The following is a 14,135-nucleotide window of genomic DNA, read 5'->3' on the forward strand; positions in this document are numbered from 1 at the left end:
GTGGCTTTGTTAAAAATCCTGTTAGGACATTTGTGTTTGCATTGGATGAATGTGAGTTCAGCTGCTTTTTAAGCCACAGTGAGGGTTTTGGAATGAGAGAGGCATTTCAGTGAAAATGTCAAATAGTTCTGCCAGAACTAATTTACAGTTTGTAAATGCATCATGTTGTAATCCATGTAATTAAAATTATGGATGAAAAGGCACAAAATAAGCCAGTAATTAAACTGTAGATCTACCAGTACAAAAAACCCAGCATCTTCTTGTTGACATGATTAAAAAAAAACAACAACAAACATTTGTCCTTTCATACCTATATGGTATTAATTTTTTTTTCTTAGGAGAAAGGGGAAAAAAAGCACCTTACTTTTGGGAGCTTGGGGGACTTTGTTGGTAAATCAATCATCATCATCTCTTATTGTGTCAGACACTACTACCTTATGTAGGACTTTGGGAGGAAACCACTGGCAGGTGTGGCTTTTACATGTGGGTACCTTAATAAGATCTAAAAGCACATATCACATTGGATGCCTGACCCCTGACCTAATCCTGGGGTGCACTCATCCTCACTGCCAGAAGGGATGATCATAACTGTCCAATCAGTCTTTTCTCCCATTAAAATATATAGTGTCCATTTTCTGTAAGTTAGTACAAGTTCATTGTGGTGCATAGTTTGACTACGTGTATATCCCATAACTCAGTCATCTCGAAACATTAGAGGCACTAATGATTAAATGATCAGCTGGCATTAAATGCTGAAGTTGCCTGATAATAAGATGAAAATTTAAATCACGTGCCCTAAGAAGAGAATCCTAACTGTATATCGTTGCTCTGAGGGAATAAATAAACTTGTTTTAATTTTACCAGTTGCTGGTGCTTTGGTTCCTGAAAGGATTGCTTCACCCTTGGGTGAAAGGTCAAATCCCCTTCTATTCCTTATTTTATCAGACATTGATGTCTTTTGTGTTACTGCATTTTAAAATAAATACATAATTTAAAAAAAATGAAAAGACAGTGTAATAAGAAAATATGCAGTTTGCTGCCCAAGAGCAACAAGATGACAGCACCCTGCTGACATGACAGAAACCTCTACAACTATATGCCCTGAATGTTAAACATGTTGCCTGTGGGCCAAGAGTGTTTAATTCATAAATCATTCATAAGACAAACTATTTTTTAAAAGACCAAATAGGTACTGCTACTTCTGTGTGGTGATGCAATGCTAGCATCACTTTATGGGAGTGAACAGATTCACGAAATACAATAGTGTAGCCAACTTTCATAAACTCTTTTATGAAGTTTTTATTCTTTTTGTAGATCCAATTTGAGCTGTACATTTTACAGTTCCTCATTGTGCTTCTTTTTATTTATACTAGTGCTGCCAGCGTTAATCTCACTAACATGACGTTAACGCCATAACCGCATTAACACGGCAAATCTCCGTTAACGTTAAATAAACCTGAATTGAATACAATAAATCTCTGCTTGGGCTGGTCCTTCCTTCTTATTTTTAAATATAATTATTTTATTCTCTTCCACGGGACTTTATTAAACTAGCAACAACTGAAGCAGGATTTCTAGTCCCACAAATGTACCTATCCGTGTACAATTTTCAGTTACACAGGGGGAGAAGAGCTCTAACAAGCGTGCTGCAGGGTAGTCTTCGAAGATCCTGACTGTATGTCGCTGGAAGTGGATGACTTATGTGACTGGCTATTGACAGCTGGTTGACAAGTGCACCGGAATACGGAACACAGGGGTTCATGGGAAACGGAGAACAGTAAATAAACTTCAAAGATCATAAAACAAAGCATGAAAAGCACAGACAATGGCAGGAGTAAGACTTTTAATTGTTTTTAAACACTCAGTTTAACGTCAGCTCTTTGTATCCTACAACTTCGCTCTTTTCTACGGCCGGCTCGCAGAACAGCAACAACACAAGAAAGAGTGGCCTACAGACCGGTTGTAGCACATAACTTGTACACTGCCTCCATCTGACAATAGATTTCACTGCAGATAGATGGGCAGACCCTAGTGTGGAGTGAACGCGCTCGCTTTGCTCGACAATAAAACGAGCATGAGAAGCAAAAGCCACACCATTATAACACAGTAATACACAGTAATACAAAGCACCAAATACTGTATGGCATGACTCTAAGGCAACATGTGCTTCACAGAGATAAGTTTATAAATTCGCCATTTTTTTGCCTCTGTCAGGGACTGCAGGTTTCACGTTTAATGCAAATTAAATCAAATTTTCTATATAAATGAAATACATTTTTAAAAATTGTTGGACATGAAAGCTTAAAGGTAGTTAAGATTGCTCTTGCATGTGACACTACTAGACATGAAAAACTACAAACTAAATGACATTGTAAAGTCTATGTTTCATTCTCTTCAGTAACTTAACAAATACATTTACTTCACCCCAAGGCTCAATGCCAATATGCCACTACAGGAGTGCAAAATCCAAAACATAATTATATGTTATAATAACCCAAAGATCAAATTAAGCATCAAGTTGTCTTTGGAGTGTGTGTATAAACTTTAGTGGTAACACAGGAAGCAGGTGTTTTTTTACCTGAGAAATGTAAAAGGAGTCAAAGCTACAGCAGGGTCATTCCATGAAAAAAAATAAAATAAAAAAATAAAAATAAAAATCAGTGTTTCCACCTAACCCCTCATGTCAACTGACTTCTTTTGTACAATAACTTTCACGTGCTTGAGTGTGAAGTGGGAACTTTTTTCCAGATTTGATTGATTTTATATGCAATAACCCAACAGCATAAACACATAAAGAAGAGGAAAGTAAGCAATAACAAAGACCCAGCGTTAACATGTGGAAACTTTCCAGTTTTCCTCTCAGAATTCAGCGTTGAATGGAAAGTCCTTGTGCTTTGTGGCACTACAAAGAGAGAGAGGGAGAAAAGAAAAAAATGAAATTCAAGTCATGACTCCCTGTTATCCAACTCACAACTCTTTGTTTAAAGCGCACACAATTATCTTGTCTCACCATTGCATTGGACAGACTCTCCAGTTCCTATTAAATCCCAGTATAGTCTTCATTTCCTCCTCAGTTAATTCAAAGTCAAACACCTGCAAATGTGTATAAAATATAAGAATAATGACCCAATCAAAAGAAGTTTAAGTAACAAAATGGAAGGATAATCAATCTCCCCAGCTAAAGACCTGGAAATTCTCTTGAATGCGCTGCGGTGTGATTGACTTAGGGATCACAATCACATTTCTCTGGACGTGGAAGCGGATCAGAACCTGGAAATAAAAGAATTCAGGCTATTAACGTGATAAGGTGATTAAGCTCAATATAATGTTCCAGAGTACAACAGGCAGATTGATTTTACTTTTTTCTCTTGTATAGAAGTTACTCAAAATAAAATAGAATATATCAGTGGCATGTTCTGCCCAGAAGGACAGCTGTACCTGAGCAGGTGTCTTCTTGTGTTTCTCAGCAATGACTTTAATGTTGGGATCCTCCAGGAGTGAGGGATCTTCTGGTTTAGCCCTGCATTTTCAATACATGTTCAATAAGATTTTCTCTGTGTACAAAATAGTGTATTCTGTAAAAAAATAAATAAATGAGACCCTGGTCTCATTGGCTTGTTACTTAATATCAAACTCGTGACAACATATGCCACAGAGAGAAAGAGGAACAAGAGTCATGAGTTGAAACTCGCTAAAGGGATATAATACGCTGAACAGTATTGATAAATATTATAAAGGGAATCAACCAATGTGAGTGTGGAGTATTTGGTCACTTTTCAAGGCCTGTTGAAGTCATTTTGAGGCAAACATATTTGCCATGCCTACTGACCATGGTCTGTCAGGGGATCCCAGGGGGCTGTAAGCTGTCACAGAGATACCCTGGGAGTGGCAGTAGTTGATCAGCTTGTCCTGGGTCAAGTATGGGTGGCACTCCACCTAGTGGGAAAAATGAGAAGCAAATAAGAGTGATAAATCTATGCATGTATCATTTCACTGAACCCCTTCAAAAGATGCACATATTATTATTATTATTATTTATTATTATTACCACTTTAGTATTTCCATTAAATGACTGAAGAAAAGAGAAGGAAAAACAGCTTCACTTAAAAATTCTGCATTGAATGTCTTGTCAAAGGACTAATATTTGTATATAAAGACTCTTAGCATGGTTAAATGAAGTATTTTAGTACTGGCTTAGAAGAAGATACAAGACCATAAGCCTTCAGAGTCTGCTGGATCCATTTGGCATCATTTTCAGTGATAAATTTCCTGATAAGCAGCTATAGCACTGCTGTGCTCTGATGACAAAAAGGAAAAGAATTGTGCTTTAATCATCAGCCAGCAGGCCTAGCCAGGCGCCATCATCAGAAATTCCGCTTCCGGGTCCCTCGTGGTGGCCGCCTCGTGCTCTCGCTTCAGTATGCCACCCAAGAAAGGCCCAACACCAGAGGAGGTTGAGGACATTAAAACCTCCCTCGGAGCGCTGTGCGGAGTCAGGGCACAGCAGGAGCTGCTTCTGGGGCTTCTGGAGGAGGTAAAACAGCTACGCCTCCAAAATGCCGAGAAGGACAGACGGATCATGGATCTCGAGCGGCGGGTGGATGAGCTGGAGCAGTACACCCGTACGAACGACGTGGTCATCAGCGGTATTAAAATCAAGCCGCGCGCGCGTACGAGCGCGCGGTGGCCGGGAACGTCGGGGAGCCCAGCGACGAGGAGACCCGCTCGGTAGAGCAACAGGTGGCATCCTTCCTCCAAAGCAAGGGGATAGAGATGGACCTGGAGCACATAGAAGCATGTCACTCACTGCCCAGGAGGAGTGACAGACTGCCGGCCATCATTATGAGATTTGTCAATCGGAAGAACAAGGTCGCACTGCTGAAACAAGGACGCAAACTGAAAGGCACGGACGTTTTCATTAATGAGCATCTGACACGAAAAAACGCAGACATCGCGAGGAAGGCAAGGCAACTGAAGAAGAACGGTAAAATACAACATACATGGGTAACAAACTGTAAGATTTTCATTAAGCTAAACGGGACACCAGAAGAGGCAAAAGTACTGATAGTGAGGAACATGGAGGATCTGGACAAGTATAACTGACACCAATGTATCAATTACACCAGGAAATGACATGGACACGTTGAAATTAGTTCTTCAACAGAAAGTAATTGATCTAGATTGTGAATATAAGGAGCATAATATAATAGATCCAGAAATAGATTCTGAAAGTAACTTTCTCTCTTCTTTTGTTAAAAATTGTAATTATTTCACTCAGGAACAATATGAAAAAGAAATTAACCTAGACGGGAAGCTCTCATTAATTCACTTTAACAGCAGAAGTATGTACTCTAATTTTGATTTCATTAAGGACTATTTGCAACAATTTTCTCGCCCCTTTAGTATTATAGCCATCACTGAAACTTGGTTCAATGTCGATAAAGGAATAGATTTTTGTTTGAATGGATATGATTTAAAATACATGAATAGATTAAATAAGGCAGGCGGCGGGGTTGCTATATATGTTCATAACTCTATAAAATATAATGTTGTAACAACTATGTCTATGGCTATTGATGGAATTTTGGAATGTTTGACTATTGAGATTATGAATGAAAAAAAGAGAAATGTTATAATAAGTTGTATATATCGGACACCCAGTTCAAGTATTGACACTTTTAATGAATGGATAGAAAAAACGTTTGCTTCGGTGAACCAAAAATTACTATTTATCTGTGGTGATTTTAACATTGATTTGCTAAATCCAACAAGGTTAAAAGCCATTGATGACTTTACTGACACAATGTACAGCTTATCACTATATCCAACAATAACAAAGCCAAGCAGAATAACTTCACATAGCGCCACTATTATTGACAATATTTTTACTAATGTCATGGATTTCCAAATTAATAGTGGCCTGCTTGTCTGTGATATAACTGACCACTTACCAGTTTTTACTTTGTGTGACTGTGATTTAAAAAAAAATAGATACCAAGATCATGATAGCAAAGCGAACAATAAATGAAGAAGCAATTCATGCCTTCAATTTCGATTTAGCACAACAAGATTGGAGTTCGGTGTATGAAGAGTCAGATGTGGACAAGGCTTATGATAATTTTCTAGATATTTTTACTATGTGGTACAATAAACATTGTCCTGTAAATGAACACATGACAAAGAAAAAAAAGATAAAAAGTCCTTGGCTCACAAAAGGAATTATTAATGCTTGCAAAAAGAAAAACAATCTGTATAAACAGTTTATCAAAGTAAAAACAAAAGAAGTGGAACAAAGATATAAAGCATATAGAAATAAATTGACTGATATTATAAGAACGAGCAAACAACTTTATTATAGAAGAAGATTATATGAAAATAAAAACAATATAAAAGGAACTTGGGATGTGTTAAACAACTTAATTAAACAAGGATCTTCTGGAACATCATATCCTGAATATTTTACTGATGCAAATGGTGAAAATCACAACATGAGTAATATTGTCGATGGGTTCAATAAATTCTTCATAAATGTTGGCCCTGAACTAGCAGCGGACATCCCGTGTCAAAAAAATGAAAATATCAGTAATATAAAATCAAATCCCTTTTCACTGTTCCTCTCAGCTACAAATGAGCAAGAAGTAATAAATATCACATTAAAATGTAAAAGTAAGTCTTCAATGGATTATCATGACATAAATATGTCTGTAGTTAAACAGGTTATTCTGAATATTGCTAGTCCCTTAACATATATCTGTAATTTATCATTTCAGTCCGGTTGTTTTCCAAAAAAAATGAAAATTGCGAAAGTAATACCACTATATAAAAGTAATGACAAACACAGTTTTACCAATTATAGGCCTATTTCTCTACTGCCTCAATTCTCAAAAATTCTAGAAAAACTTTTTAATTCAAGATTAGAAAAATTCCTTGAAAAACATCAAATAATAAATGTTGGTCAGTATGGTTTCAGAACGCAAAGAACCACTTCAATGGCGATAATTGAGGCAGTAGAAGAAATTACTGATACACTGGATAAAAATAAATATGCAGTTGGTATTTTTGTTGACCTCAAAAAGGCCTTCGACACAATCAATCACTCAATTTTACTGGATAAATTGGAAAGATATGGTATTCGAGGGAAAGCTGGTAACTGGTTAAAAAGTTACCTAACAGGTCGGGAACAATATGTTAGCATAGGGCATTACCATTCAGAGAAACTTGGTATTACATGTGGTGTTCCCCAAGGGTCAGTGTTGGGACCAAAACTTTTCAATGTATACATAAATGATATTTTTGATGTTTCTCAAGTACTTAAACTCATACTGTTCGCAGATGACACCAACATATTTTTCAGTAGCGATGATTATACTGATCTTGTAATGACTGTAAACAGGGAGCTAAAATTAATAAAAAAATGGATGGACATAAATAAATTATCATTAAATATAAATAAAACTAAAGCAATGTTTTTTGGTAATTTAAAATATAATATAGAATTACCAATTATCATTGAAGGTGTACCAATTGATAATGTGAGTGAAAACAAATTTTTGGGAGTTATAATTGATAACAAAATTTCATGGAAACCCCACGTCAGACACATAAAAACCAAAATTTCCAGAAGCCTCGCAGTTTTGAACAAAGTGAAACAATTCCTTGATAAAGATGCACTTCGTACTCTGTACTGTACCCTGGTTCTTCCATATCTTACATATTGTGTGGAAGTGTGGGGAAATACATATAAAAATACAACTAATCCATTAGTCACAGTACAGAAACGAGCACTGCGTATAATTCACAAGGCTGGTTATCTAGATCATACTCACAAATTCTTTCTTCAGGCAAAGTTACTTAAATTCCAGGATCTGGTTAATTACAATACATCCATAATTTTGTATAAAGCTTTTAATAAACTTTTACCGGCAAATTTACAAACTAGATTTGAAATTCGAGAAAAGGTTTATAATGTGAGAGGCTTTGGAGAATTCAAATTACCCAGAACTCGAACAACCCGTAAAGGCTTTTGTGTGTCTGTATGTGGTGTGAAAATCTGGAACAGTCTGAGTTTACAATTGAAACAATGCAAAAATATTCATAGATTTAAATTTCTCTACAAACAGTTGGTCTGGTCACAGTATACTCAATGATGGGTTTTAGTGTGCTCTGTAATGTCTGTCCTCTTACCATTGCTGGTATGGATTCCAAAATAAAAAATAAAAAATAAAGTGTGCGTATGTATGTACATATATGTACTTGTGTGTGTAGATATATATGTATGTATATGTATGTGTGTCTGTTACTTGTAGTTATTACTGCCTGTTACCTGTGGTAATGCAATTTATAATTTATATATTCTGTATTCAGTTATGAAGGCTCTAATTGTTGGTTGCGAGCTGCCGCTTAGATGCTTGTATCTGCCCGGGGCTGTTGATGGGTCTGTATGCAATGATGGGCGTAGCTGCGGGAAGTTTATTGGTTTTTTTTGTTGATGAGTGAGTATAGGGGTGGGATTTAATAAGTTTTCTTCGTCCCACTCCTTTTTCAGGCAAGTTTTGTTTTTTGTTTTGTGTATTTTATGTTCAATATAGGTATTTGTTGTGCCTGAAAATGAATAAATAAATGAATGAAATGAATGAAATCTAATATAAGACACAACGTGACGTTGATGGTAAACCATGATTCTGAGAACAAACAAAAATATAAGGTCACCTCAACTAATTGGCCCAGCCTGAGGGGAAACTGCTGCGGCCCATCATGAACTAACAAGACATTTATTTCTCAGGCCTCACAGGAGGAGACAGATAATGCTATTACGGCCTCTTGCCCTTTAAGAACAGCAAGCATGAAACATTAATGTTTTCTTGTTCCTTCATAGCCCTGAGTATTTAACTTTCACAACAGCTAACTCCAACAACAAACAGAAACGGTTATTTTATACAATACAAATCATTTAGCATACCTGGTTGTTGGCAGGCTTGTATTTGAGGCCCGGCTTGTTGAGAATGGCTTCAATCTGCTCCTTTTTGAAATTGGAGATCCCAATAGCTTTGACCAAACCAGCATCTACCAGCTCTTCCATTCCCTGAGAACATTTGGGATAAAAAAATAAACACAAGGACTTTGGTGCACAAGGACTTTTGGTGTGAGCACGCATGATATGCAATGATATAAAACCCTTTTTTCCTTCAAGATGATGATTTTGTCTGAAAAATTAAAAACAGATTAAAAAAATAAATAAAAGTAACTAATCAGAATTACAGACAAGTAACCACTGAAGCAGAAAAGATATTTTCATTAATAATGAAATTATTAATGGCTACAGAAAAAAAAGAAAGTTGGAAGTAGTGGAGGCCTATTTCTTGTAATTACCTCAGTATATCTGCAGAATTGTTTTTTTTCTCTCTTCCCATATTTTTTCACTGTTTGATAACTGTGGTGGTTTCCTCGGCCATAACTTTGTCCTCAATGAAAATCCCACAAGTTCTCAGTTGGGTTCATTTCAGGACTCTGGACTAGTCATTTCATTATTTCATTTTTGTCAACGTCAAGGAAGTGGTTTACCCATTGTGCAGCGTGACAAGGAGAACTGTCTTGCATAAAAAATGCTGACTGATTGGAAGCAGATGGGACTGAGGAAATAATGTGCCAATGAAGACATTTCTGATAAATGTTAGTGCCGTGTATCTGTATAACATGACCATCTTTTCCCTTAAACCACGATCCTTCCTGATCCAAAATGACTGACCCTGTCACACATTCTCGGTGCAGTTTTTCCTGGTTTGACACGCAACGCAATTTCTTACCTCCACAAAACAAAATGAAGTCTGCCATTGTCACTAAAGTGATATACTTTGACCTCTGTAATCCTCACACCATACACAAAATTATTAGCACAGCACTATAAGTATGGCAAAGTGTAATCTATCCCACACAGTCTTATTAACTTACCTCCCATGTCTCCAGGAAGCTGGTGTTATCACTGATGCTTTGTCCTGTACTGTCCAAAGGAAAAAGCTCATCACCTGCCTGTAACATGACAAAGGATTATATGCCACTAAACAAGATGAGGGCAGCAAAGAGTTAAAATATTTTTATGTTTAAAACAAAAGTGGTCCTACCTTAAAACCCATGGGCCAGTGCACTAAATAGAGATCTAGGTAGTCCAGTTTAAGATCACTGAGAGTCTTCTCACAACCCTTCCGAACCAAGGACTTTTCATGAAAAGTACACCACAGCTGGGAAATGAAAGCACACATAAGCACTGCTCATCAATTTAGTATAAAATCTTAAAAACAAACAAACAAACAAACAAACAAACAAACAAAAAAAGGTACTTTTTGCACCAATAGCTCACCTTGCTTACAATAAAAAGATCCTCTCTTTTGACCACACCATCCTTGATTATAGTGTGGATACCTTCACCCACCTCTACCTCATTCTGGTAGACGTAGGCACCATCGATGTGCCTGTAACCTGCAGAAATGGCTGCTTTCACTGCCTCGGCAACTTTGCCAGGTGGAGACTAACAAACAAGAGATGGTTAGCTGTTGTGGTACTTCACCCTGGCAGTTAAAAGAATCATTTAGACTGCTGTACCAAAACATCATGGTAGACTTATACATGGACCTGTTGTCTCTATGCAGATAACATTTTGCACACTTCACAAAATGTAACTTAGAAAACACGAGTTCCAGTTCCTGATTTTGTCTTGTTGGGAAAGGACCACTAAATAGGTTACATCTACACTGCCCTTGTCTCGTGTCCTCTTCACATATACCTTTCGTCCAGTGATGCTATAGTCTAACTGTTTTCCTAATGTTAATTGCTACTTTTTCCATTATACCCACTTAGCTAAAAGCAACATCTGGGGGACAAATTCAATTTCCATCCTTTATTTAAGAAGGAAAGGTCAATACATTTAATATTCATTAAATGTACCCCGCCTTTCGCCCTATGACAGCTGGGATAGGCTCCAGCGCCCCCCGCGACCCTGAAAAGGAGAAGCGGTAGCGAATGGATGGATGGATGGATGGATATATATATCTAAAAGGAGAATACAGCGATCTCAGCTTTCAAGTACACTAAACTTGCTGCCCTTACTGTTTACACAAGCAGGGTAAATGTATCAGCTGTGTTTCAGCAGCAGTTACGTAGCACGACTTGTAACAAATCCTTAAACTACTCTTGATTCTGCGCACTGAATAACAGTGAAGCAAACGTGGGGCATTAGAGGACTGCCCCAGCTTCGCACAGACTTTGTCATGGTTCTAGAAACTCGGCCAAGGTTGGCTCCACTCCCAAAGGTGGGGTCCTAAAGTGAAAATAATGTCGAGCAGTAATTTCTGTAGACGGTATATGCAATTTACCTCGAAATGTCGAAAGATAATACGATAGAAACTTGTTTTAAACGGCCATTATTCGTCCTCCAACCATATTTTCTGTTGGCATGTTAGCCTACATAAAAGGCTAACTACAAACTTGTGCAAAGTCGGACGGCATAATAAATGAAAGCAGACGCACCTTCCACGTCCCCAGTCCCAAAATGGGCATTTGTGCACCGGTGTTGAGTTTCACTGAAGTTGCCATTTCTGTAGTGAACGAGCAGAACCTGAATGTGGTTGAAAGCAGACGACGAGCGAGAGCAAATGCCAAGTGCACCGCAGAGAGCTAGTAGATCGCTAGCATCGTCGATCGATCGATTAATGATGTCTTTTAATTCTTTTCTGCAGGATGTGCTACAGGCGGCAGTCGCACGCACCTTCCAGTGTATTTACTGATAAGCAGCATCATTTTACATTGATTGACATTTTTTTAAAGGGAAGCTCAAGTACCTTTACAATCGTAAGTAACTTAGAAATAAATATTAATAAAATACTGAAGGACTATGGATAATGCTCCAGAAAATACTGACCTAAAAACAAACAAACAATAAAACATGTAGTACAGTGCAAAAATCTCATACTACCCCTCATTTCTTTATATTTTGCTAGGAAAATGGGAACAAGCATAGATGAAAATGAAACAAAAAGACAGTTTGTACAATTCTAACAGTCAGTATGTGGTATCACCACCTTTATTTTTTTTAATGCAGACTGAACTTTTTCAAGCAAGCGTTTCTGGTAGTTTTTTTTAAGTAGTCTTCAGAAATTATTTCAGTTAGTCTCCAATAGCCAGAGAATTTAGTTTTTAGGCCTGCAACTTGTGCTCAATAAAGGACACACTGCACACCACACCAAGATATGTAGAGTTTTTGGGTAACACGAATCACCTTGTTTCTGCAGAAATACATTTTAAGATGACCTTTATTAGTCCCACAGGTGGGACTAATAAAACTAATTTTTGGGGTATTTTTTAATAGATTTAACTAAAGAATCTGCAACAAAGTTTTTGACAGGCTGCCAATAACAAATAGCATAAAAACACAACATTTAGCTAGGTTTTTTGTTTGTTTGTTTTTTTGCCAAGTTGACTGTTATGTGCAGGAACAATACTGGTTCATCTCTTGAGTTAGGTGCCTTTTTTATGCTTGAATAATTATTATGATGAGGTAAAAGGACATGTCTGACAAATAAGTGAAAAGGGAGCCAAAATCCAAAGAAATAATATGGAACAGTTCAGAAAAATCTGGAGAACTATTGTCCAAGGCCACCTAAAAAATACAACCGAGTGTGACTCATTGGAAGAAAAATATAAAGACATTGAGGGACAGGTCAAGACCTTTGCATAGTACGATACCTGCACAGTTTTGTTTTCTGTCTTGCAGTGTGGCATTTATATGATTTCACCTAACCAAACTCCAGAACTAACTGGCAAAATAAAACCTCTTTGCTTTTATCTTCAATTTTGTTCGAGTCTACCATTGCACCACTAGAGGGCACCGTTACGCTTTACAAATCTGTGAAACAGTCTCCTCAAATCACCCAACTGAGGCTCAAAGGAAATACAGTTCCATAATTTTAGACATTTGTCAGTGTACGCAGTAATTACAGTAAATGAAATGATTGATATTTTAACTTGAGGCTCCCAAAAACTCATGCTCACATTTACATTTTAATTTCAATTTACAATAATTATTCTAAGCACACTGACTGGACATAGGATGTGATATTTAAAGACTTTTGTTTTATGTTTCTAGGATTATTTTTTTTAGGAGATCTTCATTATATTCTTACACTAAATTCTTAAAGAGGATGTGTAGCATTGTTCAGCACACACCGGCCTTAAACCTTCAGAGACAGTTGAAAGAGGGAACAAATACAAGGTGACTTGTTTTGGCGAAATCAGATAAAACCTCGCAGACCTTTAACTGAGCCATTCAACTTCTGCGACGAAGATAAGAGAGGGAGAAGATAGCCATATGAAAAAAAGAAAAACACACACACACAAAGAGAAAAGTTACGGGAGCCAGCAGCTACTGTGTACCTCACAATGGCTCTCGCTAAAGTTTGTGTCTCTTCTGATCTTCTCCCAGCTGGACGCCTGCTTTTCAGGCCCTCTCTCCTCTGATCTAACTTCAGACACTGGAGGGCCTTTTGCCAGCCTGCAAACTGTCAAAGTACCCCAGGAATCAAACGCAGTCGCACACTGTCAGGATCAAAGACCCGCAGGTAAACCAGACGAAGATACAGCCACATACAATTGCCACCTAAAAGGGAGGTTTTCATTTCAGAGCTTCTTATTTTGCGTCTGCAGGCAGACACCGTTTCACTTTGCCAAGTGCATCGATTAGAATAAAAGAAAAGAAAAACGAGCGGGCATTTGAAGAGACAACAGAGGCTTCGAGTTAAACCGAGTGTCTCTCAAGGAAACTTTTGGACAAAGAGGGTAGGTTTGTGTTGGAGGAGTATATTCTCAAAGAATCTGCAGAGAACAGATAGATTTTTATAGGATGGTGAAGTGGAACGGGCAGAGAGGGGCGTCACAAATAAATACATAGATTCCAATGTATTTCTCCTCTTCCAGTACGTGTGGCTGTAATGAATGCCTTGTGCAGCTGGAGGTGCTTTCAGTGGTTCTACATCAGATCAGACACTCCAGGGGTAAGACCTGGCCTGTCCTGGAGAGATCAAACACCTCATTTCATTTCTTGGCATTTGCTCCGTTCTCCCTGCCTTTTCTCTCCTCCTCTCGTCTGT

General features: G+C 37.7%; 1 protein-coding gene across 1 annotated transcript; it reads right to left on the reverse strand.

Moving 5' to 3' along the window:
* Positions 1-1,826: 1,826 nt before the first annotated feature.
* On the reverse strand, positions 1,827-11,705 carry LOC113009224 (aldose reductase-like). The gene is made up of 10 exons (XM_026147418.1): positions 11,521-11,705; positions 10,355-10,522; positions 10,119-10,235; positions 9,949-10,026; positions 8,960-9,082; positions 3,830-3,936; positions 3,439-3,520; positions 3,187-3,270; positions 3,011-3,093; positions 1,827-2,902 (listed from the first exon to the last, which is right to left on the reverse strand). The coding sequence occupies exons 1-10, from the start codon at positions 11,584-11,586 to the stop codon at positions 2,860-2,862; spliced, it is 951 nt and encodes a 316-aa protein (XP_026003203.1). The 5' UTR covers positions 11,587-11,705; the 3' UTR covers positions 1,827-2,859.
* Positions 11,706-14,135: the final 2,430 nt, after the last annotated feature.

This window comes from Astatotilapia calliptera, chromosome 17, assembly GCF_900246225.1.
Source record: "Astatotilapia calliptera chromosome 17, fAstCal1.2, whole genome shotgun sequence".
Taxonomy (NCBI): domain Eukaryota; kingdom Metazoa; phylum Chordata; class Actinopteri; order Cichliformes; family Cichlidae; genus Astatotilapia; species Astatotilapia calliptera.